This window comes from Oncorhynchus mykiss, chromosome 16, assembly GCF_013265735.2.
Source record: "Oncorhynchus mykiss isolate Arlee chromosome 16, USDA_OmykA_1.1, whole genome shotgun sequence".
NCBI lineage: Eukaryota > Metazoa > Chordata > Actinopteri > Salmoniformes > Salmonidae > Oncorhynchus > Oncorhynchus mykiss.
Genome location: NC_048580.1, coordinates 58,416,590 through 58,443,850, shown reverse-complemented (window position 1 = coordinate 58,443,850; position 27,261 = coordinate 58,416,590). Strand labels below are relative to the sequence as shown.

General features: G+C 43.0%; 1 protein-coding gene across 9 annotated transcripts in view; it reads left to right on the top strand.

The window, feature by feature from the left end:
* Positions 1 to 20,947, top strand: part of LOC110492417 (IQ motif and SEC7 domain-containing protein 1) — a 244,928-nt gene extending 223,981 nt beyond the window's left edge. For 7 of the 9 annotated variants that reach the window (XM_021566720.2, XM_021566722.2, XM_021566724.2 and 4 more), the window contains exons 9-14: positions 7,760 to 7,885; positions 8,056 to 8,155; positions 9,916 to 10,077; positions 13,046 to 13,222; positions 15,150 to 15,199; positions 20,334 to 20,852. In XM_021566720.2, coding sequence (XP_021422395.1) covers positions 7,760 to 7,885; positions 8,056 to 8,155; positions 9,916 to 10,077; positions 13,046 to 13,222; positions 15,150 to 15,199; positions 20,334 to 20,852 — 1,134 coding nt within the window. Of the gene's footprint in view, positions 1 to 7,759; positions 7,886 to 8,055; positions 8,156 to 9,915; positions 10,078 to 13,045; positions 13,223 to 15,149; positions 15,200 to 20,333 lie in introns of all 9 variants that reach the window. The other 2 variants (XM_021566717.2, XM_021566725.2) reach the window with 2 other exon arrangements.
* The last annotated feature ends 6,314 nt before the right edge of the window (positions 20,948 to 27,261 follow it).

The window sequence follows — 27,261 nt, the reverse complement described above, 5'->3', positions numbered from 1 at the left end:
GTAACATCTCAAAGCAAATCTGGTGCAGTACATGAGGAGGAGATGCACTGCAGTACTTAATGCAACTGGTGGCCACACCAGATACTGACTGTTACTTTTGATTTTGACCACCCCTTTGTTCAGGGACACATTATTCCATTTCTGTAAGTCACATGTCTGTGGAACTTGTTTAGTTTATGTTGTTGAATCTTGTTATGTTCATACAAATATTTACACACATTAAGTTTGCTGAAAATAAACGCAGTTGACAGTGAGAGGACGTTTCTTTTTTTGTTGAGTTTAATTTCTCACCCACAATTTATATGTAAGTCAGGGCTATGCATGTACAGTCAGCTCCATCATTATTGGCACCCTTGATGAAGATGAGCAACAAAGACTGTATAAGATAAATAATACAAATGCTGAAGTATATTGTGTGCTCCAAAATTTTTGAAATTATATTATTTTATACTAATACAATTGCTATGAGAAAGGGGTAAAAATGATTGGAACCCCTGTTTTCAATACTCCAATGCCCTCGCCTTGCGAAGATAACGACACTGAGCCTTTTTCTAAAATGTTTTTTAAGATTTGGAGAACACATTTGGAGGGATCTTAGATCATTCCTCCATACAGAATCTGTGCTTATGAACTGCCCTCTTCAATTCGAACCACAGGTTTTCAATGGGATTCAAGTCCAGCGACGAGATGAGCAATTCTATTAGTATTAAAAATATATAATTTTCTAACTTTTTTAACATACAAGCTAGCTCAGTATTTGTGTTATTTATGTTATACAGCCTTTTTTTGCTCATCTTCATCAAGGGTGCCAATAATGATGGCCCTGACTGTACTTGTATTTAGTGTTAGGCCTAAACTACCATCACCCAGTCTTACTGTATCAGGATGCCTAAAATCATCCAAGTCCTGTAGATACTTGTTGTTTCAGACTACGTTAGTTGGATTAAGGGTCTACTTTCCCCTGAAAGCCCACACCTATTACTGAGATGAGCAGGATCTCTTTTGATGCTCCTGTAGACAGAGTCAACACATATAAATTCCTAGGTGCTAGTGAGCTGCAGTATTTACTCACTGTATGCTGAGCCAGGCATATATGACTGCCAGGAACAGACCACACAGACGCCGCACGCACACACACACACACACACACACACACACACACACACACACACAGAAGCCTCACACAGACAGAGGGCATTTGTTAGAGTGGGTATTATTAGTCATGAATGTTTTAGGGGCGAGAAGTGCTGAAAGATTGTTCTGAATATATTTAGGAGAATAATAAACGATGTAACTTCTGTAACCTATATGCTTGCAGGCTTCTGTTCTACTGCCATTACACTGTTTACATAATCATATTGTTCTACATGACACTGCCATTACACTGTTTACATAATCATATTATTCTACATTACACTGTTTAAATAATCATATTATTCTACATTACACTGTTTAAATAATCATATTATTCTACATTACACTGTTTACATAATCATATTATTCTACATTACACTGTTTACATAATCATATTGTTCTACATGACACTGTTTACATAATCATATTATTCTACATGACACTGTTTACATAATCATATTATTCTACATGACACTGTTTACATAATCATATTATTCTACATGACACTGCCATTACACTGTTTACATAATCATATTATTCTACATTACACTGTTTAAATAATCATATTATTCTACATTACACTGTTTAAATAATCATATTATTCTACATGACACTGTTTACATAATCATATTATTCTACATGACACTGTTTACATAATCATATTATTCTACATTACACTGTTTAAATAATCATATTATTCTACATGACACTGCCATTACACTGTTTACATAATCATATTGTTCTACATTACACTGTTTACATAATCATATTATTCTACATTACACTGTTTACATAATCATATTATTCTACATGACACTGTTTACATAATCATATTATTCTACATTACACTGTTTACATAATCATATTATTCTACATTACACTGTTTACATAATCATATTATTCTACATGACACTGCCATTACACTGTTTACATAATCATATTGTTCTACATTACACTGTTTACATAATCATATTATTCTACATTACACTGTTTACATAATCATATTATTCTACATGACACTGTTTACATAATCATATTATTCTACATTACACTGTTTACATAATCATATTATTCTACATTACACTGTTTACATAATCATATTATTCTACATGACACTGCCATTACACTGTTTAAATTATCATATTATTCTACATGACACTGTTTACATAATCATATTATTCTACATGACACTGTTTACATAATCATATTATTCTACATGACACTGCCATTACACTGTTTACATAATCATATTATTCTACATGACACTGCCATTACACTGTTTACATAATCATATTATTCTACATGACACTGTTTACATAATCATATTATTCTACATGACACTGTTTACATAATCATATTATTTTACATTACACTGTTTACATAATCATATTATTCTACATGACACTGCCATTACACTGTTTACATAATCATATTATTCTACATGACACTGTTTACATAATCATATTATTCTACATGACACTGTTTACATAATCATATTATTCTACATTACACTGTTTACATAATCATATTGTTCTACATGACACTGCCATTACACTGTTTAAATAATCATATTATTCTACATTACACTGTTTACATAATCATATTATTCTACATGACACTGCCATTACACTGTTTACATAATCATATTGTTCTACATGACACGGTTTACATAATCATATTATTCTACATTACACTGTTTACATAATCATATTATTCTACATTACACTGTTTACATAATCATATTATTCTACATTACACTGTTTACATAATCATATTATTCTACATTACACTGTTTAAATAATCATATTATTCTACATGACACTGTTTACATAATCATATTATTCTACATTACACTGTTTACATAATCATATTATTCTACATTACACTGTTTACATAATCATATTATTCTACATTACACTGTTTAAATAATCATATTATTCTACATGACACTGTTTACATAATCATATTATTCTACATTACACTGTTTACATAATCATATTATTCTACATTACACTGTTTACATAATCATATTATTCTACATGACACTGTTTAAATAATCATATTATTCTACATTACACTGTTTACATAATCATATTATTCTACATGACACTGTTTAAATAATCATATTATTCTACATTACACTGTTTAAATAATCATATTATTCTACATTACACTGTTTACATAATCATATTGTTCTACATGACACTGCCATTACACTGTTTAAATAATCATATTATTCTACATTACACTGTTTACATAATCATATTATTCTACATTACACTGTTTACATAATCATATTGTTCTACATGACACTGCCATTACACTGTTTACATAATCATATTATTCTACATTACACTGTTTACATAATCATATTGTTCTACATGACACTGCCATTACACTGTTTACATAATCATATTATTCTACATTACACTGTTTAAATAATCATATTATTCTACATGACACTGTTTACATAATCATATTATTCTACATTACACTGTTTACATAATCATATTATCCTACATTACACTGTTTACATAATCATATTGTTCTACATTACACGGTTTACATAATCATATTGTTCTACATGACACTGTTTACATAATCATATTATTCTACATGACACTGTTTACATAATCATATTATTCTACATGACACTGTTTACATAATCATATTATTCTACATGACACTGTTTACATAATCATATTATTCTACATTACACTGTTTACATAATCATATTGTTCTACATGACACTGTCATTACACTGTTTACATAATGATATTATTCTACATTACACTGTTTACATAATCATATTATTCTACATGACACTGTTTACATAATCATATTATTCTACATTACACTGTTTACATAATCATATTATTCTACATGACACTGCCATTACACTGTTTACATAATCATATTATTCTACATTACACTGCCATTACACTGTTTACATAATCATATTATTCTACATTACACTGCCATTACACTGTTTACATAATCATATTATTCTACATTACACTGTTTACATAATCATATTGTTCTACATGACACTGCCATTACACTGTTTACATAATCATATTATTCTACATTACACTGTTTAAATAATCATATTATTCTACATTACACTGTTTACATAATCATATTGTTCTACATGACACTGCCATTACACTGTTTACATAATCATATTATTCTACATTACACTGTTTACATAATCATATTGTTCTACATGACACTGCCATTACACTGTTTACATAATCATATTATTCTACATTACACTGTTTAAATAATCATATTATTCTACATTACACTGTTTACATAATCATATTATTCTACATTACACTGCCATTACACTGTTTACATAATCATATTATTCTACATGACACTGCCATTACACTGTTTAAATTATCATATTATTCTACATTACACTGTTTACATAATCATATTATTCTACATTACACTGCCATTACACTGTTTACATAATCATATTATTCTACATTACACTGTTTACATAATCATATTATTCTACATGACACTGCCATTACACTGTTTACATAATCATATTATTCTACATGACACTGTTTACATAATCATATTATTCTACATGACACTGTTTACATAATCATATTATTCTACATTACACTGTTTAAATAATCATATTATTCTACATTACACTGTTTAAATAATCATATTATTCTACATTACACTGTTTACATAATCATATTGTTCTACATGACACTGCCATTACACTGTTTACATAATCATATTATTCTACATTACACTGTTTAAATAATCATATTATTCTACATTACACTGCCATTACACTGTTTACATAATCATATTATTCTACATTACACTGTTTACATAATCATATTGTTCTACATGACACTGCCATTACACTGTTTACATAATCATATTATTCTACATTACACTGTTTAAATAATCATATTATTCTACATGACACTGTTTACATAATCATATTATTCTACATTACACTGTTTACATAATCATATTATTCTACATTACACTGTTTACATAATCATATTATTCTACATGACACTGTTTACATAATCATATTGTTCTACATGACACGGTTTACATAATCATATTGTTCTACATTACACTGTTTAAATAATCATATTATTCTACATTACACTGTTTACATAATGATATTATTCTACATTACACTGTTTACATAATCATATTATTCTACATGACACTGTTTACATAATCATATTATTCTACATTACACTGTTTACATAATCATATTATTCTACATGACACTGCCATTACACTGTTTACATAATCATATTATTCTACATTACACTGCCATTACACTGTTTACATAATCATATTATTCTACATTACACTGCCATTACACTGTTTACATAATCATATTATTCTACATTACACTGTTTACATAATCATATTGTTCTACATGACACTGCCATTACACTGTTTACATAATCATATTATTCTACATTACACTGTTTAAATAATCATATTATTCTACATTACACTGTTTACATAATCATATTATTCTACATGACACTGCCATTACACTGTTTAAATAATCATATTATTCTACATTACACTGTTTACATAATCATATTATTCTACATGACACTGCCATTACACTGTTTACATAATCATATTATTCTACATTACACTGTTTAAATAATCATATTATTCTACATTACACTGTTTACATAATCATATTATTCTACATTACACTGTTTAAATAATCATATTATTCTGCATGACACTGTTTACATAATCATATTGTTCTACATTACACTGTTTAAATAATCATATTATTCTACATTACACTGTTTACATAATCATATTGTTCTACATGACACTGCCATTACACTGTTTAAATTATCATATTATTCTACATTACACTGTTTACATAATCATATTATTCTACATGACACTGTTTACATAATCATATTATTCTACATGACACTGTTTACATAATCATATTATTCTACATTACACTGTTTACATAATCATATTGTTCTACATGACACTGCCATTACACTGTTTACATAATCATATTATTCTACATGACACTGTTTACATAATCATATTATTCTACATTACACTGTTTACATAATCATATTATTCTACATTACACTGTTTAAATAATCATATTATTCTACATGACACTGCCATGACACTGTTTACATAATCATATTATTCTACATTACACTGTTTACATAATCGTATTATTCTACATGACACTGCCATTACACTGTTTACATAATCGTATTATTCTACATTACACTGCCATTACACTGTTTACATAATCATATTATTCTACATGACACTGCCATTACACTGTTTACATAATCATATTATTCTACATGACACTGCCATTACACTGTTTACATAATCATATTATTCTACATGACACCGTTTACATAATCATATTATTCTACATTACACTGTTTACATAATCATATTATTCTACATGACACTGTTTACATAATCATATTATTCTACATTACACTGTTTACATAATCATATTATTCTACATTACACTGTTTACATAATCATATTATTCTACATTACACTGTTTAAATAATCATATTATTCTACATTACACTGTTTACATAATCATATTATTCTACATGACACTGTTTACATAATCTAATTATTCTACATGACACTGTTTTCTATAATCATATTATTTACATTACACTGTTTACATAATCATATTATTCTACATTACTGTTTACATAATCATATTGTTCTACATTACACTGTTTACATAATCATATTATTCTACATTACACTGTTTACATAATCATATTGTTCTACATTACACTGTTTACATAATCATATTGTTCTACATTACACGGTTTACATAATCATATTGTTCTACATTACACTGTTTACATAATCATATTATTCTACATTACACTGTTTACATAATCATATTGTTCTACATTACACTGTTTACATAATCATATTGTTCTACAGGAAAAGGATCTACCAGCTCCTGCTTTTCATGAATTTTCATTGGATGAATCAGACCGTTTTAGACAGTTTTAATTTGCTGGTATTGAGCACATTGTTTGAGGGAATAAATGACAGATGTGTTATGGTCTAAGGGAACCTAGTCTAATTACTCTGTGTCCCCCTGATTCCCAAACAAAGTAGGGTGGTGAAACCACCTCTCCAAACGACAATGAATACATTAGGATGAATAATGTAACAAGGAGAAACAGCAGCACCAGGGGGTTTGTAGCACACTATTCAGACATCATTAAAAGCCGTTTCCTTTGCACTCCTCACACTAAATCATCCTAAAATGGAGCCTCATGGTTTCCGTTTTTATTTCCCTGTTGGCATAGCTGTGTGTGTGTGTGTGTGTGTGTGTGTGTGTGTGTGTGTGTGTGTGTGTGTGTGTGTGTGTGTGTGTGTGTGTGTGTGTGTGTGTGTGTGTGTGTGTGTGTGTGTGTGTGTGTGTGTGTGTGTGTGCATTTCTAATATGACCCCAAAATATAACTGTATTTAAGGAGTAAAAACTGTTCTATTTTGGGGTCATATTTCTTTGTGGCCTGAGCTCAGTGCCTGACCTCTGAGTGTTAGGGAGTAATGTTGTTGTTTTGACTTCTAGGTGCTGTCCCTGCCCCATCGCAGGCTGGTCTGCTACTGCCGGCTGTTTGAAGTGCCGGACCCCAACAAACTCCAGAAGCTGGGCCTGCACCAGCGGGAGATCTTCCTGTTTAATGATCTTCTGGTGGTACGTCTCCTTCCTCTTTCCTATCCTGTCCTGAATATGATCATTCTAGCCTCACAGCAACAACAATGATCCAGTCTTTTTAGTTATTTTTAATTCTCTGTCTTTCTTGCCCCCACTGTATAACTTGTGTATTTGGTTGTGTGTTTGTTTGTGTGTTTATTTGGGTGCAGGTGACAAAGATTTTCCAGAAGAAGAAGAACTCTGTGACATACAGCTTCAGGCAGTCTTTCTCTCTGTATGGGATGCAGGTTCTGATGTTTGAGAACCAGCGTAAGGGCCACAGACCTCTCACTCCCAATTCACCATCTCCCCAATGTGTTAGCCCCCGCATGCTTAAAGTGCATTCGGAAAGTATTCAGACCCTTGATCTTTTCCAGCCTTATTCTGAAATTGATTAAATTGTTTTTTCTCATCAATCTACACACAATAACCCATAATAACGGAGCAAAAACTGGATTTTTACATTTTTAGCATATTTATAAAAAATGTCAACTTAAATATCACATTTACATAAGTATTCAGACCCTTTACTCAGTAATTTGTTGAAGCACCTTTGGCAGCAATGACCGCCTCGAGTCTTCTTGGGTGTGACGTTAAAAGCTTGCCTCAGCCGTATTTGGGGAGTTTCTCACATTCTTCTCTGCAGATCTTCTCAAGCTCTAATAGGTTGGATGGGGAGCATCGCTGTACAGCTATTTTCAGGTCTCTCCAGAGATGTTCGATTGGGTTCAAGTCTGTGCTCTGGCTGGGCCGCTCAAGGACGTTCAGAGCTGTGTTGTCTTGGCTGTGTGCTTAGGTTCATTGTCCTGTTGGAAGGTGAACCTTCGCCCCAGTCTGAGCTCCTGACCGCTCTGGAGCAGGCTTTCATCAAGGATCTCTCTGTACTTTGCTCCATTCATCTTTCCCTCAATCCTGACTAGTCTCCCAGTCCCTGCCCTGAAAAACATCCTCACAGCATGATGCTGTCACCACCATGCTTCACTGTAGGGATGGTGCCATGTTTCCTCCAGACGTAATGCTTGACATTCAGGCCAAAGAGTTCAATCTTGGTTTATCAGACTAGAGAATCTGGTTTCTTATGTTCAGCGTCCTTTAGGTGCCTTTTGGCCAACTCCAAATGAGCTGTCATTTGCCTTTTACTGAGGAGTGGCCTCCGTCTGGCCACTCTACCATAAAGGCCTGATTGGTGGAGTTCTGCAGAGATGGTTGTCCCTCTGGAAGTTTCTCCAATCTCCTCAGAGGAACTGAGCTCTGTCAGTGACCATGGAGTTCTTGGTCACCTCCCTGACAAAGGCCCTTCTCTCCCGATTGCCCAATTTGGCCCGGGAGAGAATTTAAGGCCGCTGTGTTCTTGGGGACCTTCAAGACATTTTTTTGATATCCTTCCCCAGATCTGTGCCTCGACACAATCTGTCTCGGAGCTCTACGGACAATTCCTCCTTGGTTTTTGCTCTAACATGCACTGTCAACTATGGGACCTTAAATAGACAGGTGTGTGCCTTTCCAAATCATGTCCAATCAATTGAATTTACCACAGGTGGACTCCAACCAAGTTGAAGAAACATCTCCAGGATGATCAATGGAAACAGGATGCACCTGAGCTAAAGTTTGAGTCTCATAGCAAAGAATCTGAATACTTATGTAAATAAGTTATTTAGGTTTTTATCTATTTTTTAATTTTCAAAAATATCTAAAAACCTGTTTTAACTTTGTCATTATGGGATATTGTGTGTAGATTGAAAATTATATATAATTTAATCAATTTTAGAATAAGGCTGTAGAGTAACAAAATGTGGAAAAAGTTCACTGGTCTGAATACTGTCTGAATGCACTGTATATAGTACATCCCACTGGGTTTAATTTACCATAGAAATACATCTAACCGTCCTGTGATGATGGAATGAGACACTGTTTATACTTTCAAAACATCAGACAGATTTTCGGAACGTGTTCTTTTAAACTTCATCTGTGGTCGATGGACCTAGTTTTAAAGGTCTCTCTCTAGTTCGCTTGTTCTTTCTCTTGTCCAGATTACGGGAATGGAATCAAGCTTACATCAGCCATACCAGGTGCCGACATCAAAGTGCTCATCAACTTTAACGCGCCCAACCCCCAGGACCGCAAGAAGTTTACTGACGACCTGCGGGAGTCCATCGCCGAGGTCCAGGAAATGGAAAAATACAGGATAGAGTGTGAGCAGACATTTTAGCTCTTCCTCTGTCCCCCTCTCACTCCCTCCCTCTGTTCACCCCTCCCTCCCTCCGTCCACCCCTACCTACCTCCCTCCCTCCCTCCCTCCCTCCCTCCCTCTGTCCACCCCTCCCTCCGTCCCTCTGTCCCCCTCTCCCTCCCTCCCTCCCTCCCTCCCTCCCTCCCTCCCTCCCTCCCTCCCTCCCTCCCTCCCTCCGTCCACCCCTCCCTCCATCCCTCTGTCCACCTCTCCCTCCCGCCCTCTGTCCCCCTCCCCCTCCCTCCCTCTGTCCGCCCCTCCCTCCCTCTGTCCATCCCTCCCTCCGTCCCTCTGTCCCCCTGTCCCCCTCTCCCTCCCTCCCTCTGTCCCCCTCTCCCTCCCTCCTTCTGTCCGCCCCTCCCTCCCTCTGTCCACCCCTCCCTCTGTCCACCCCTCCCTCCCTCCCTCTGTCCACCCCTCCCTCTCTCCCTCTGTCCGCCCTCCCTCCCTCCCTCTGTCCACCCCTCCCTCTGTCCACCCCTCCCTCTCTCCCTCTGTCCGCCCTCCCTCCCTCCCTCTGTCCACCCCTCCCTCTCTCCCTCTGTCCGCCCTCCCTCCCTCCCTCTGTCCACCCCTCCCTCCCTCTGTCCACCCCTCCCTCCCTCCCTCTGTCCGCCCTCCCTCCCTCTATCCACCCCTCCCTCCCTCTGTCCACCCCTCCCTCTCTCCTTCTGTCCGCCCTCCCTCCCTCCCTCTGTCCACCCCTCCCTCTGTCCACCCCTCCCTCTCTCCTTCTGTCCGCCCTCCCTCCCTCCCTCTGTCCACCCCTCCCTCTGTCCACCCCTCCCTCTCTCCTTCTGTCCGCCCTCCCTCCCTCCCTCTGTCCACCCCTCCCTCTGTCCACCCCTCCCTCTGTCCACCCCTCCCTCCCTCCCTCTGTCCGCCCTCCCTCCCTCTATCCACCCCTCCCTCCCTCTGTCCACCCCTCCCTCTCTCCTTCTGTCCGCCCTCCCTCCCTCCCTCTGTCCACCCCTCCCTCTGTCCACCCCTCCCTCTGTCCACCCCTCCCTCCCTCTGTCCGCCCTCCCTCCCTCTATCCACCCCTCCCTCCCTCTGTCACCCCTCCCTCCCTCCGTCCACCCCTACCTCCCTCCCTCCCTCCCTCTGTCCACCCCTCCCTCCTCTCCTTCTGTCCGCCCTCCCTCCCTCCCTCTGTCCACCCCTCCCTCCCTCCTTCTGTCCCCCTCTCCCTCCCTCCTTCTGTCCGCCCCTCCCTCCCTCCCTCTGTCCACCCCTCCCTCTCTCCCTCTGTCCGCCCTCCCTCCCTCCCTCTGTCCACCCCTCCCTCTATCCACCCCTCCCTCCCTCCTTCTGTCCCCCTCTCCCTCCCTCCTTCTGTCCCCCTCTCCCTCCCTCCCTCTATCCACCCCTCCCTCCCTCTGTCCACCCCTCCCTCCCTCTGTCCGCCCCTCCCTCCCTCTGTCCACCCCTCCCTCCCTCTGTCCACCTCTCCCTCCCTCTGTCCGCCCCTCCCTCCCTCTGTCCACCCCTCCCTCCCTCCCTCTATCCACCCCTCCCTCCCTCTGTCCGCCCCTCCCTCCCTCTGTCCGCCCCTCCCTCCCTCTGTCCCCCTCTCCCTCCCTCCCTCTATCCACCCCTCCCTCCCTCTGTCCACCCCTCCCTCCCTCTGTCCGCCCCTCCCTCCCTCTGTCCCCCTCTCCCTCCCTCCTTTTGTCCGCCCCTCCCTCCCTTCCTAGCCGTCGGTCATGTAAACTCAGTCAAATAGAGGCAGAGAGGGCCTCATGGTCCTCATTACTAATTCACTGTTTATGAGGAGGACTATCTATAGAGTTCACAGGATGGCTACCAGGATGAGGACTATCTATAGAGTTCACAGGATGGCTACCAGGATGAGGACTGGTTATAGAGTTCACAGGATGGCTACCAGGATGAGGACTATCTATAGAGTTCACAGGATGGCTACCAGGATGAGGACTGGTTATAGAGTTCACAGGATGGCTACCAGGATGAGGACTATCTATAGAGTTCACAGGATGGCTACCAGGATGAGGACTGGTTATAGAGTTCACAGGATGGCTACCAGGATGAGGACTATCTATAGAGTTCACAGGATGGCTACCAGGATGAGGACTGGTTATAGAGTTCACAGGATGGCTACCAGGATGAGGACTATCTATAGAGTTCACAGGATGGCTACCAGGATGAGGACTGGTTATAGAGTTCACAGGATGGCTACCAGGATGAGGACTGTTTATAGAGTTCACAGGATGGCTACCAGGATGAGGACTGTTTATAGAGTTCACAGGATGGCTACCAGGATGAGGACTGTTTATAGAGTTCACAGGATGGCTACCAGGATGAGGACTGTTTATAGAGTTCACAGGATGGCTACCAGGATGAGGACTGTTTATAGAGTTCACAGGATGGCTACCAGGATGAGGACGGTTTATAGAGTTCACAGGATGGCTACCAGGATGAGGACTGTGTTTGAGGGATTCATCAAAGGGAAGCACACAGAACACTATTTTTAAGAACGAGTCAAACGTCCAAAACGATTTAGGTGCACTAACAATGCAACATTTAATTACTATGTATATGCAATAGTTACCGAATGTATACTAATAGTCTATGAGAAAATAAGGCTAGTGCCAGTGATTAAATTATTTGAGGAAATTGACAACTATTTTGTGTCTGAAAGCTAGCACTGAAACAAAGACACACACACACTCCTCACCTTACTCTCTCCCCATTTACCTCCCTACTCTTCTACATTTGCACACACTGTATATATATTTTTCTATTGTGTTATTGACTGTACGTTTGTTTATGTGTAACTCTGTGTTGTTGTTTTTGTCGCACTGCTTTACTTTATCTAGGTCAGGTAGCCAGCCGTTAATGTGTACTTGTTTTCAACTGGCCTACCTGGTTAAATAAAGGTGAAATAAAATCATGTGTATGTTGATATACAGCTGAGCTGGAGAAGCAGAAAGGGGTGGTGAGGCCCAGTATGTCCCAGAGCTCTGGGCTGAAGAAGGAGGCTGGCAACGGCAACATGAACCGTGCCAGTCTGGACGACACCTACACCATGGGCGAGGGCCTGAAGAGGAGCGCCCTGAGCAGCTCCCTCCGCGACCTCTCCGAAGCAGGTAAGGTCAAAGGTCATCATTGTGTTCACCAGAGGGTCCTTTCCTGGGAGAGACCCTCTGTTTTGTTACCTCCTTACTGGTCCTATAGTGATATAACTCGGAGCCTCCAACATTATGTTTTAGAGCACCATGCATTAATGTCAGACTTCTTCCCTCCTCCCCTATAAGCTGTATTGATGATCAAGCAAAACATTGTTCCAGTGAGATGTTCCTATGAAATAACTAAAAGGCATACTATACCTGGACATGGTGAGACTCCACGGGATCATTGAGCTTAAGGTCCTTTGTAAGTTTAGTCCCAAGATGATTTTCTGATACTGGTGCCCTACCTCAACGTGAAATAGCATTATCATAACCTGGGATATGAAACGAGAAGTAGGTGAGTGCCATAGAAAAAGACACGTTTCTAAATGAATAAGCTATTTGGTATGATATTATCCATAGGCCTACTTTGGAGGATTTGCCTGTTCACTGAAAAGTGATATTGAAGGATGGCTCTCTTCCCTGTATCTGAATCCAAATATACTTTATATCTCAATGAACACCTTTGATTTGTGCACCTTGTCGTGTCACATTGTCATTCTTAAATCCCTATTGTTTCTCAAAACATTTCATGACCAGCTTTGCTTGTTATGTGTTCAAATAATCTACCATTTATTCACTCCCCCTACCAGTCATTCTCTCACTGCTGTGATTCAACCCCACTGAACTCAATGGGGATATGTTCTCATACAATAGCTGAGATTTGGTTCCAAAATGACAACAAACATCTCATTGTCATGAATATCAGTACTTCACATAGCATCTCTGACTCTAATGCGCAGCACCTTGAGGACATGTCATTCATTCTGGATCTCAGTTATGTTAAGACATCATGGTAGCGTAATGAAATCCATATAGGGGTTCTACAGTCCTACTGTATCTCACATTGGGAAGTATTTGCTCTGTTTCCATTGTCATGTTGGATACTGTACTGAAACACTGATATGATAAGGTTAGTCAGTGCTGAAGTCGATAGAACTACGTGGCGTGTCCACCCTCCTGTGTGTGTGTATGGTTACGCCCTAACTGTCTAATCGCAGGACGTGGCATGATAGTGTGGTCATTTCCTGTGTTGTTTTCTTTTCTCGTTATTCTCCATCTCATTATGTACTTCCTGATATTTCCATTCCCATTGGGTTTTCTCCTTTCTCCATATGTGAAGACTGGTCCTGTATCCATTGGCTGAGCCTCTAACAGTGGCAAACCGCTCTGTTTGTCCCTGGGCCTTTTCTGTATTTGCTCGTACATCTCATGTGCAACAGCCATTGTATTGCTTTTGATGTTCCTCCTCCTCCGTGACTGTCACTGCCATTGGCTCTCTTCAAAGACAGCTGTGACCTGCCCTTATGACAATCTACATCTTGTGACAACATTAAAACCCTGTTGTCACATTTTATCAAGACCATTTTTTTGAAACACTGGATAATCTTCACTAGTTGTAGAGTATACTTTGCTAAAGGATTTGTAGTTATGCAGATGTCCTCAGCTTAATGTTACAAAAATGATTTCCTTGTCCTTTTAAGTTTGAGCCCATGCCGGAGATTCGTTCTAGCATCACTAGAAAGCTTATTATCAGAAATCTAGGATATATAATATGAATAGTGTAGAAGTACACAGACCAAATGTTTGTCTTTATCTCTGAACAAATCTGCAAAAACTAATGGACTTAACTTCGCCACAGTAATACCTACCTATCAACCGGTTCCCCACACTCTTCCTGACCCCCTGATCTCACCTCAGCCCAGATTTATCTCAGCTTCCAGTGTATTACTCACAACCCCCTGCACTGCCCCTAGGGGAGAGGAGGGCTGCCTAAACCTCTGTAGTTGATCCAGGAGTGCTGTCCTATCCATCTCTAATCTGTGGTATTGCATGTCTCGGGCAGGCAAGCGTGGGCGCCGCAGCAGTGCAGGATCACTAGACAGCAATATGGAAGTAAGTTGGAAGCAGCTGGTGTCCAAGCTACTCTCTATGTGATGATGTGCACTGTCAAAACACTCCGTACATTTTTTTTGGTCTTGCACCCCCCTCTGCTTCATAGACTCTCAGTTCATTTAGTGTTATGATCATTTTTTTTTCTCTCGGATGCCTTTTAACAACCTGCCTGCCTCGGTTCGTGTGCATGCATGGGCTGCCTGCCTCTGAAGCTGGCCTTGTCTAGATGGGAGACATTTCTTGTTTTGGTCATGTGGCCAGTTTGCCCTTTTTCTAGAAACAAGCATGACTCTACTACTATTCTCCCTCCCTCCCTCCCTCTGATCCCTGTGTCGTCATCGTACCCTCAACCCCTCCCCCAGGTGTTTGTTGTCCTCCATTCAGCCATGTCCAGACCTGCAGTTTTACTTTGGGGTTCTATTACCAAAGTCAGGGGTTCCAGTGAATACCTGTTGTAGCACCTACTCTCCACCCAGTGTTATGTAACCCTAAAGCCCCTCTCCTGTCCCCTATTCCCACTCTGCCAGCCCTGGTCTCTCTCCTGTCCCCTGGTTCCTCTCTCACCACCCTGGTCCCTCTCCTGTCCCCTGTTTCCTCTCTGCCAGCCCTGGTCTCTCTCCTGTCCCCTGTTTCCTCTCTCTCACCACCCTGGTCCCTCTCCTGTCCCCTGTTCCCTCTCTGCCAGCCTCGGTCTCTCTCCTGTCCCCTGGTTCCTCTCTCACCACCCTGGTCCCTCTCCTGTCCCCTGTTTCCTCTCTGCCAGCCCTGGTCTCTCTCCTGTCCCCTGTTTCCTCTCTCTCACCACCCTGGTCCCTCTCCTGTCCCCTGTTTCCACTCTGCCAGCCCTGGTCTCTCTCCTGTCCCCTGGTTCCTCTCTCTCACCACCCTGGTCCCTCTCCTGTTCCCTGGTTCCTCTCTCTCACCACCCTGGTCCCTCTCCTGTTCCCTGGTTCCTCTCTCTCATCACCCTGGTCCCTCTCCTGTTCCCTGGTTCCTCTCTCTCACCACCCTGGTCCCTCTCCTGTTCCCTGGTTCCTCTCTCTCATCACCCTGGTCCCTCTCCTGTCCCCTGGTTCCTTTCTCTCACCACCCTGATTTCTCTTCTGTCCCCTGTTTCCTCTCTGCCAGCCCTGGTCTCTCTCCTGTCCCCTGGTTCCTCTCTCTCACCACCCTGGTCCCTCTCCTGTCCCCTGTTTCCACTCTGCCAGCCCTGGTCTCTCTCCTGTCCCCTGGTTCCTCTCTCTCACCACCCTGGTCCCTCTCCTGTTTCCTGGTTCCTCTCTCTCACCACCCTGGTCCCTCTCCTGTTTCCTGGTTCCTCTCTCTCACCACCCTGGTCCCTCTCCTGTTCCCTGGTTCCTCTCTCTCACCACCCTGGTCCCTCTCCTGTTCCCTGGTCCCTCTCCTGTTCCCTGGTCCCTCTCATGTTCCCTGGTTCCTCTCTCTCACCACCCTGGACCCTCACCTGTCCCCTGGTTCCTTTCTCTCACCACCCTGGTCCCTCTCCTGTTCCCTGGTCCCTCTCCTGTTCCCTGGTCCCTCTCCTGTTCCCTGGTTCCTCTCTCTCACCACCCTGGACCCTCTCCTGTCCCCTGGTTCCTTTCTCTCACCACCCTGGTCCCTCTCCTGTCCCCTGGTTCCTTTCTCTCACCACCCTGATCACTCTCCTGTCCCCTGGTTCCTTTCTCTCACCACCCTGATCACTCTCCTGTCCCCTGGTTCCTCTCTCTCACCACCCTGGTCCCTCTCCTGTCCCCTGGTTCCTTTCTCTCACCACCCTGATCACTCTCCTGTGCCCTGGTTCCTTTCTCTCACCACCCTGATCACTCTCCTGTCCCCTGGTTCCTCTCTCTCACTACCCTGATCACTCTCCTGTCCCCTGGTTCCTTTCTCTCACCACCCTGATCACTCTTCTGTCCCCTGGTTCCTCTCTCTCACCACCCTGGTCCCTCTCCTGTTCCCTGGTCCCTCTCCTGTTCCCTGGTTCCTCTTTCTCACCACCCTGGACCCTCACCTGTCCCCTGGTTCCTTTCTCTCACCACCCTGGTCCCTCTCCTGTTCCCTGGTCCCTCTCCTGTTCCCTGGTCCCTCTCCTATCCCCTGGTTCCTCTCTCTCACCACCCTGGTCCCTCCCCTGTCCCCTGGTTCCTCTCTCTCACCACCCTGGACCCTCTCCTGTCCCCTGGTTCCTCTCTCTCACCACCCTGGTCCCTCTCCTGTCCCCTGGTTCCTCTCTCTCACCACCCTGGTCCCTCCCCTGTCCCCTGGTTCCTCTCTCTCACCACCCTGGACCCTCTCCTGTCTCCTGGTTCCTCTCTCTCACCACCCTGGTCCCTCTCCTGTCCCCTGGTTCCTCTCTCTCACCACCCTGGACCCTCTCCTGTCCCCTGGTTCCTCTCTCACCACCCTGGTCCCTCTCTTGTCCCCTGGTTCCTCTCTCTCACCACCCTGGACCCTCTCCTGTCCCCTGTTTCCACTCTGCCAGCCCTGGTCTCTCTCCTGTCCCCTGGTTCCTCTCTCTCACCACCCTGGTCCCTCTCCTGTTCCCTGGTTCCTCTCTCTCACCACCCTGGTCCCTCTCCTGTTCCCTGGTTCCTCTCTCTCACCACCCTGGTCCCTCTCCTGTTCCCTGGTTCCTCTCTCTCATCACCCTGGTCCCTCTCCTGTTCCCTGGTTCCTCTCTCTCACCACCCTGGTCCCTCTCCTGTTCCCTGGTTCCTCTCTCTCACCACCCTGGTCCCTCTCCTGTTCCCTGGTCCCTCTCCTGTTCCCTGGCCCCTCTCCTGTTCCCTGGTTCCTCTCTCTCACCACCCTGGACCCTCACCTGTCCCCTGGTTCCTTTCTCTCACCACCCTGGTCCCTCTCCTGTTCCCTGGTCCCTCTCCTGTTCCCTGGTCCCTCTCCTGTTCCCTGGTTCCTCTCTCTCACCACCCTGGACCCTCTCCTGTCCCCTGGTTCCTTTCTCTCACCACCCTGGTCCCTCTCCTGTCCCCTGTTTCCACTCTGCCAGCCCTGGTCTCTCTCCTGTCCCCTGGTTCCTCTCTCTCACCACCCTGGTCCCTCTCCTGTTCCCTGGTTCCTCTCTCTCACCACCCTGGTCCCTCTCCTGTTCCCTGGTTCCTCTCTCTCACCACCCTGGTCCCTCTCCTGTTCCCTGGTTCCTCTCTCTCATCACCCTGGTCCCTCTCCTGTCCCCTGGTTCCTTTCTCTCACCACCCTGATCACTCTCCTGTCCCCTGGTTCCTCTCTGCCAGCCCTGGTCTCTCTCCTGTCCCCTGGTTCCTCTCTCTCACCACCCTGGACCCTCACCTGTCCCCTGGTTCCTTTCTCTCACCACCCTGGTTCCTCTCTGCCAGCCCTGGTCTCTCTCCTGTCCCCTGGTTCCTCTCTCTCACCACCCTGGACCCTCTCCTGTCCCCTGGTTCCTTTCTCTCACCACCCTGGTCCCTCTCCTGTCCCCTGGTTCCTTTCTCTCACCACCCTGATCACTCTCCTGTCCCCTGGTTCCTTTCTCTCACCACCCTGATCACTCTCCTGTCCCCTGGTTCCTCTCTCTCACCACCCTGGTCCCGCTCCTGTCCCCTGGTTCCTCTCTGCCAGCCATGATCTTTCCCCTGTCCCCTGGTTCCTCTCTCACCACCCTGGTCCCTCTCCTATCCCCTGGTTCCTCTCTCTCACCACCCTGGTCCCTCCCCTGTCCCCTGGTTCCTCTCTCTCACCACCCTGGACCCTCTCCTGTCCCCTGGTTCCTCTCTCTCACCACCCTGGTCCCTCTCCTGTCCCCTGGTTCCTCTCTCTCACCACCCTGGACCCTCTCCTGTCCCCTGGTTCCTCTCTCACCACCCTGGTCCCTCTCCTGTCCCCTGGTTCCTCTCTCTCACCACCCTGGACCCTCTCCTGTCCCCTGGTTCCTTTCTCTCACCACCCTGGTCCCTCTCCTGTCCCCTGGTGCCTTTCTCTCATCACCCTGGTCCCTCTCCTGTCCCCTGGTTCCTTTCTCTCACCACCCTGATCACTCTCCTGTGCCCTGGTTCCTTTCTCTCACCACCCTGATCACTCTCCTGTCCCCTGGTTCCTCTCTCTCATCACCCTGGTCCCTCTCCTGTCCCCTGGTTCCTCTCTCTCACCACCCTGGTCCCTCTCCTGTCCCCTGGTTCCTCTCTCTCATCACCCTGGTCCCTCTCCTGTCCCCTGCCTGTCCTATGGAAAGAAAGCCCAGAGAGATTAGAAGCTCAGGGAGGTAGGTTATTTTCAGCAGTATCTCTACAATATCTCACTATCAGAACTCTTATCAATGGGCTTTTTTACACACAATATGAAATAGTCAATTTGAAAGATGTGGATTTCATTCATCATCATTTATTCATTCCATGTGTTCATGTGTTGGTTTTAGAATCTGGGGACCCTTAAAATGTCATTCCACTTTCAAAGAAATCTATAGGGTCTCTTTACAACCTTGGACAGAGCATGCAACAAATGAAGGGCTTCTGAAACGTGGATGAATTACATAAAGGATAGAGTTGGAACTAGAACAGGGGAGAAGTGAACATCTTTTAAAATGTGCATACCAGAGCTCCAATATCGCTGCTTCCCGCTGTCTGGTTGAATGCTAACCTAATATGGATAGAGAGTATGCCTGTTACCTCCTCTGCATGTGGATCCTCTGCCTCCATTGTTTTGAACTATTTGCATGTGAGACTCTGTGCAGGTTTGGAAGGTGTTCAACAATATGAATATGTATAGGCCTGTATAGTTTTTGATGCATCTATTATGAAGGTTCAGTTTTCAAATCTCACAGAAACTTTGAACAGATTTGACACGTTATGAATTTGAGATTTGTTTTGAAATGTAGGTTTCTTCATTTGTAACATTGTCAAGAGTGGCCATAACACTAATATTCCATTCATTATTTGTCTGTCCACCATCATGAGATGGCATTTTTAGTTCATTTTTTTGCATGCTCTGTCTGTAACGTTGTGCAACTTGTTGTTGAATATGCAGGCAATTAGCACCATTTCCATGAGGGGGTACCGTAGCCTAAATTATGGTAGTTTAGACTAGTAGGAGGTACCATGAATGTCCAGTTGTATTAAAGGTACGGATAGATATGATGTCCCCTTCTTCTCTCCCACAGGGGTCCATCATTAGCAGCCCCCACACACGCCGGAGAGCCACAACCCCCCGAAGTGAGGGCCCGCCCCGGGGCCACCCCACCATCCCCAACTCCTCCTCCCTCCTCGGGTCGCTCTTCGGCAGCAAGCGGGCAAAGCCTTCATCCCAGAGCCATCCTCCTCTTCCTCCGCCCGGTCACCCCACCCTCATCTCCCACACGCCCCATCCGTCCAACCTCCACCACACAGCCCAGCAGGTAGCCCAGGCCCAGCTCCACCACTCCCAGTACTGCCAGCAGAACCCCCCTCCCTACCACCACCACCACCACTACCACCCCCCGCCCCACACACAGTACCACCAGCACCCGGCAGCATACGCATCCTCCTCCACCCACTCACACCAACACCCGCTTGTACCACAGCACAGTCACAGCCATCATGCCTCACACTCCCAGCATGCCCTTCATCACCACAGTCAGCAGCAGAGCCCGGCACCCAGCGGGTCCAAAACCAAGCACAGTGGCATCAGCACCGTGGTGTGACCAGAGAGAGAGAAAGAGGGGGAGAGAGGGGGAGAGGGAGAGAGAGGGAGGGAGAGAGGGAGAGAGAGAGGGGGAGAGAGAGAGTGAGAGAGAGAGAGAGAGAGGGGGAGAGAGAGAGTGAGAGAGAGAGAGAGAGAGAGAGGGAGAGAGGGAGAGGGAGGGAGAGAGAGAGAGAGGGAGAGAGAGAGAGAGGGAGAGAGACAGAGAGGGAGAGGGAGAGAGAGAGAGAGAGACAGAGAGAGAGACAGAGAGAGAGAGGGAGAGGGAGAGAGAGGGAGAGAGAGAGGGGGAGAGAGAGAGGGAGAGAGAGAGAGGGAGGGAGAGAGAGAGAGAGAGAGAGAGAGGGAGAGAGACAGAGAGGGAGAGGGAGAGAGAGAGAGAGAGAGAGAGAGAGAGAGACTCATCCACCAATGGGACAGAGGGTATACTGTCCATGGCCTGTCCACTGTGTTCCACTGCTGTGGTTGAGATGAACCTCTGGCAGTCACTTGTATCCCCTCCCTATTTCAGCATCTCACCAATATGCAGTTGGAAACCAGACTCAATTCCTCCACAAAGGACCACGGCTCGAACCTTAGAGTGGGGACCTCTTTTTTCTGTCAGGGGTTGAGAGAGGAGGCGTTTTGTACGGGGAAACCCTCCTAATCCCTGTGAACTCACACCAAACCCGGCTGTGACGGCTGAAGAGAACCGTGCATCTCTGTAGGTCGCTCTACATTGCTCTGTTCTTTCAATAGTCTGTCTTCCCTTCGTGTAAGGAGTTGGGACAGGCCTGGGAAAACATTTCTGACTGTTTTCTCTGTCATGATGGCATATTATATTACACAGTCTTTTTAATCAAAGCTAGCTTTAACACTGCTTTCTTGAGGTTTGTGAAACCCTTTCTTTATTTTTAAGAATGCTATTTGTTGTTGCCTCTCGTAGAATTCATGAAGTGTAGAAAAGCTAGGTGTAATCATTTCACAATACCTAGACAAATGGACAGGCTAACAACTGAGGAACAGTCTCAATGGTAGTAGTTCTAGTGCTGCATTTACTGTAGATGACAGCTTTATGTGTTGTCTCCTAACTCTCATTAATAAATGTGCCAATTACTAATGCATAAACTATTTAGTCCAGACTTCATGTACAGTATATTGTGCGTAAAGTACCTTCTAAGATTATACAACCATTATTATTATCATTAGAAATGAACTTTCTCAGTATTATACTGACTCTATGGTAACAGGATAAATGGAAAGGAGGCGTGAACCCACATTGTCAGGCAGGCCAATAACCTGCTCTGGTACCGATTGCCTTCTAACCAGAGCATTGAGAGACTCAGGAATGCAGCTGTGGCACATGGCCCTACTAGTGTTGTATAAAACCTTAGAGTGGACAGACACTTCTCGGCATGGGTATTTACTGAGCATATGTTGCTCATCTGCTGGGTGGATGGGTCCCACTCAGCTCAGTATAGTACTCCTTTATATGTTTAGTACAGTGAGTAAGGACATGTAGTAAGATAGCAGTGAAGATGTGTCACAGCTCTCTTGTTGAGCTAACAGGCTTCTCTTGGCTGTATGCTGGCTCAGCTCACAGCTTGCCTGACCTATCGGAGACTTTACTGATGGACCCACAGTAGAGCTGGTAACGTCTCATGCCAATGATGCAGCTGCATTCTTGACTCTTCAAATCGAAATACAATAATCATTTATTTTTCTTTCATAATTTACTATATTTTTGTTTTCTTCGCAAAACCTGAGTAGTTGAGTGACTAAAATAAGCTCTTAAGTATGTAGTGAATTATTTGTTTGTTTGTCAACTTTGTTTTTATCATTCTGTACGTGCAATATCTTCGTACTGATTTTGTACATTCAGAACAAGCAAAGGGTCCCTTCTGTTTATTTTGTATGTTTCATGTTGTCGTTATTTATTTATTTAGTTCGGACCCCTGTCGTTCTCTCGCAGTGGCTTAATGTGTGGTTGTTCTCATGGTTCTCTGAGAAGCACAGTCCTGGAATTCAGTGGAATGTCTAATAAGTGATGTTGCATGTAATGTTATTGATGTGAGGCTATCCTCTCCACATTCTATAACAAATCAGTGTTACCATAGCGATTAAAGTGCAATCACGTAAAAAAAAATGTAGGCCTTCTACGGGTTCAAGTCTGTTATCATGTTGTCCAGGAAGAGATTCAGGTGAAAAATATATATTTTTCATTTCAGATTATCTACTTACTTACACAGTTCACGGTGGAAGGAAAGAGGAATGTGTGTATATATTTTAAAAAGGAATTCGCTTCCCTCTGGGCAGAACAGAACTATTTTGCTGGATAAGCACATATGAAGGAGCGCTTTCATTTTTTTCAGGAAATCTGAAAAAATGTAGATCTAATATACAGCAAAGAAATGCAAATAGAACAAAGGAACTGGGATATATGTAAAGTAAAATAACTTTCTACATTCTACAAAATAAGAGTCTATTATCATGTGTACATTAGAGTCAACTGTTTCTCCCAATATTCAGGGTGTAAATGTATTTTAACATTCACTAAGGAAACTGAAACCATAAGACTAGATTCAACACGTGTCCCTTCATATTAGAGCCATGATATTATAACAAAACATAAGGACATTTAGACAGATAAACATATCTTATCTGGAACATGAATAATCACTTGAATGTCTTTCTAATAATTTCATATTTTCCTTTTGTAACTCAGAAATGTTTGGACAACGTAAAAAAAAAAAAGGAAGAAAAAAATAAGGAAATGTATACATTGATCTTGATATGTGTTGTAGTGCTTCAAGAAATGTCCACAGTGATCTACAGTCTGAGAAGTACCCCCACAATGCACTGCATGGACCTGATGCATCGTGTGTCCTTTTCACTGTGAGCTTGCTGACCAGGTCAGCCTGTAAAGTTGATTGACTTTATTTCCTTTCATTTGGTTTAGATCTGGAATCTTCTGATGTTGACTTGCTCTTGCTGTCCCACGTTAAGCTGATTGTTACTTGAGCTCAGCATGCATTTATTTCATCTGCATATACATAGCCATTGTAAAAAGAACAAAACATTAACACCGTTGCACTTCTGTTATTATTGAGCCGAGGGCTACGGTTGTGTAAATAGGAGAGTAGAAGTGTTGATTATGGAATTCTAAAAAAGGTGGTTTATCTAAAATGAAGATTAGAAGGGACCAAGTGGGAGAAAAGGGATATGTACATAGTGTGTATATTATCACTACTGTAATCCAACATCTGCCGTGGAGATCAGGGGGGGGGGGGTGTCCGTCACCTCATATGAGAGGTGGAAAATATATGATTCAGAACATATCGCTTGTCTCTGCCTCCAACTGTACTGAACTGTCATTCGCTGTGGATCTCAAAGACAGACTGTTATAACGTTCACTGCCTCCTAAACACACACACACAGGCACACACAGACAGACAGACACACACAGACAGACACACAGACAGACAGGCACACAGACACACTCATCAAAGGGAAAGACAAGAGTGGCCTCATTTCTATGTGCATTCAAGTTTGTCCAGTGAGTAGTGAGTCAGTAAGACCCCAGTTATTGTAAAACTTCAACTGTGACAATGTTGACAACGCTAAATAAACAAATATATGACTTATGGTATGCATGTGTTGGTCTTTGGCTTCTAATATGCATCATCATGTGTGTCATTCTGGAGTTCTTTTCCCATGTATTTTACTAGGTCAGATGAAATAAAGCTCTGGTCAACAAGGTCCTTTAGAAAGGCGATGTACTGATTAGATGCATGTTGCATACCGGTATGTATGAGGGAGGTTTGTGTATTCTGTGTTACGGTTAGTACACCTGACGTTAATACACAGCATAACCACTGGATGGCACGCATTTGAGCAGAGATTAAACAGTTTGTCAGCGCACCACCTAGTGGATAGATGGGTTCTAGACAGTGTTTACCATACACTACTACCTAGTGGATAGATGGGTTCTAGACAGTGTTTATCATACACTACTACCTAGTGGATAGATGGGTTCTAGTCAGTGTTTACCATACACTACTACCTAGTGGATAGATGGGTTCTAGACAGTGTTTACCATACACTACTACCTAGTGGATAGATGGGTTCTAGACAGTGTTTACCATACACTACTACCTAGTGGATAGATGGGTTCTAGACAGTGTTTACCATATGCTACTACTTAATCCTAGTAATATCATAGAGTGGAGTCGGATCTGGTGTTGGGCCAAGAAATGCACTAATTCATAATTGTATGTGTCTTAGCATACTCTACATAGAACTGAATAGTTGTAGGTTATAGTAATAAGACGTGCCTGAGCAAATGTATGGCAGTTATGGAGGCTCATACCAAGGATAGAATAATACCACATTGGTCCTCATTGATAAAATGTATATCAGTACAACATTACAAACTCACTCATTAAAAGCCTACAACATTTTGGGGAGATACATCCTTACATTCACCCAACAGAAGTGTTTTCCTCTCATCACCTGACCCAAAGCTTGCCCTGTCAGTGGTGGCTTTCATACATTCTGACGCTGTTACTTATGTGCAGAGGGGATTCTGACAGGTAAAAAACAGATCCGTTACAAAATGGACAATAGTGGCTGATTTGAAGGATGTCTCCTAGAACTCCAGAACTTTTCTAGAGCTTCCAGTGCAGCACTGGACAGAACACCTGTGGATTAATATTTGACAGAGCACAGGCCTCAATGATGAGTGGAATTACAAGAGCTACCTTCTACTTTGGCTTCACTCTATTCTTGTTGACAATAACTTGACACTGAAAGTTAGACCTCACTCTGGTCTTGTTGACAACAATTTAACACTGAAAGGTAGTGGGGATCAAAGGGTATCAAAATCAGTCAATATCAATGCTACTTCTTGTGACCAATTAGATGGGTTCATGCAGGTGACTGACTGGTCGTGTATGGAGGAATCCTCACTCACTGTTCTTCAAATTGGCAGTACAGCCAGAATATTGCTATGGGAACAACCGAGGTATCTCAGTTTCAAGGTCTCAACTTGGAGAGGGAGAGAGCCTTATGAGGTATTGGTCAGTCATGTGCGAGCCACCGGTAGTGATTAATTAATTATGCTAAACATGCTAATATAACTTGTCTGTGCATAGCTGTATATAAGACAGTTGTTGGGACCGCCCCAGCGGAGTTTTCTGATAGACCTGTACAGAGTGCAGAGTTTGATCCGCAAACCTCTGAGGGACATGTCTACTGAATTTCAGTAAGGCAATTTAAATAAATTTGTATACAAATGTTAAAAATTATAAAACCAATCAAATTGATCATAAAGATGTAGAAGAAGGGTACCACTAGGGTACCACAAGGCTTGAGCTATTTTTAGGAGAAGGCTAGAGTGAGGGAAGGAGAGGCCCCAATGACAATTTTATCTAGGCATTTATGTGAGAACTGTCTACGTGGTCAGAGAACCACTGGTAATAGCACGAGGTGTTAATTTAGTTATTAATGAGAATTATCTACAGTTGAGGTTTACATACACTTAGGTTGGAGTCATTAAAACTTGTTTTTCAACCACTCCACCAATGTCTTGTTAATCAAACTATAGTTTTGGCAAGTCGGTAAGGACATCTACAAGTCATTTTTCCAACAATTGTTTACAAACAGATTATTTCACTTATAATTCACTGTATCACAATTCCAGTGGGTCAGAAGTTTACATACACTAAGTTGACTGTGACTTTAAACGGCTTGGAAAATTCCAGAAAATTATAGGCTAATTGACAACATTTGAGTCAATTGGAGGTGTACCTGTGGATGTATTTCAAGGCCTACCTTCAAACTCAGTGCCTCTTTGCTTGACATCCTGGGAAAATCAAAAGAAATCAGCCAAGACCTCAGAAAAAAAATGTAGATGGTTCAGCCTTTGATGCAATTTCCAAATGACTGAAGGTACCTCATTCATCTGTACAAACAATAGTACGCAAGTATAAACACCATGGGACCACGCAGCCGTCATACCGCTCAGGAAGAAGACACTTCTGTCTCCTAGAGATTAACGTACTTTGGTGCAAAAAGTGCAAATCAATCCCAGAACAACAGCAAAGGACCTTGTGATGATGCTGGAGGAAACAGGTACAGAAGTATCTATATCCATGGTAAAACGAAAGGCCGCTCAGCAAGGAAGAAGCCACTGCTCCAAAACCGCCATAAAAAAGCCAGACTACGGTTTGCAATTGCACATGAGGACAAAGATCGTACCTTTTGGAGAAATGTCCTATGGTCTGATGAAACAAAAATAGAACTGTTTGGCCATAATGACCATGGTTATGTTTGGAGGAAAAAGGGGGAGGCTTGCAAGCCGAAGAACAAATCAAAAATCAAATCAAATGTATTTATATAGCCCTTCGTACATCAGCTGATATCTCAAAGTG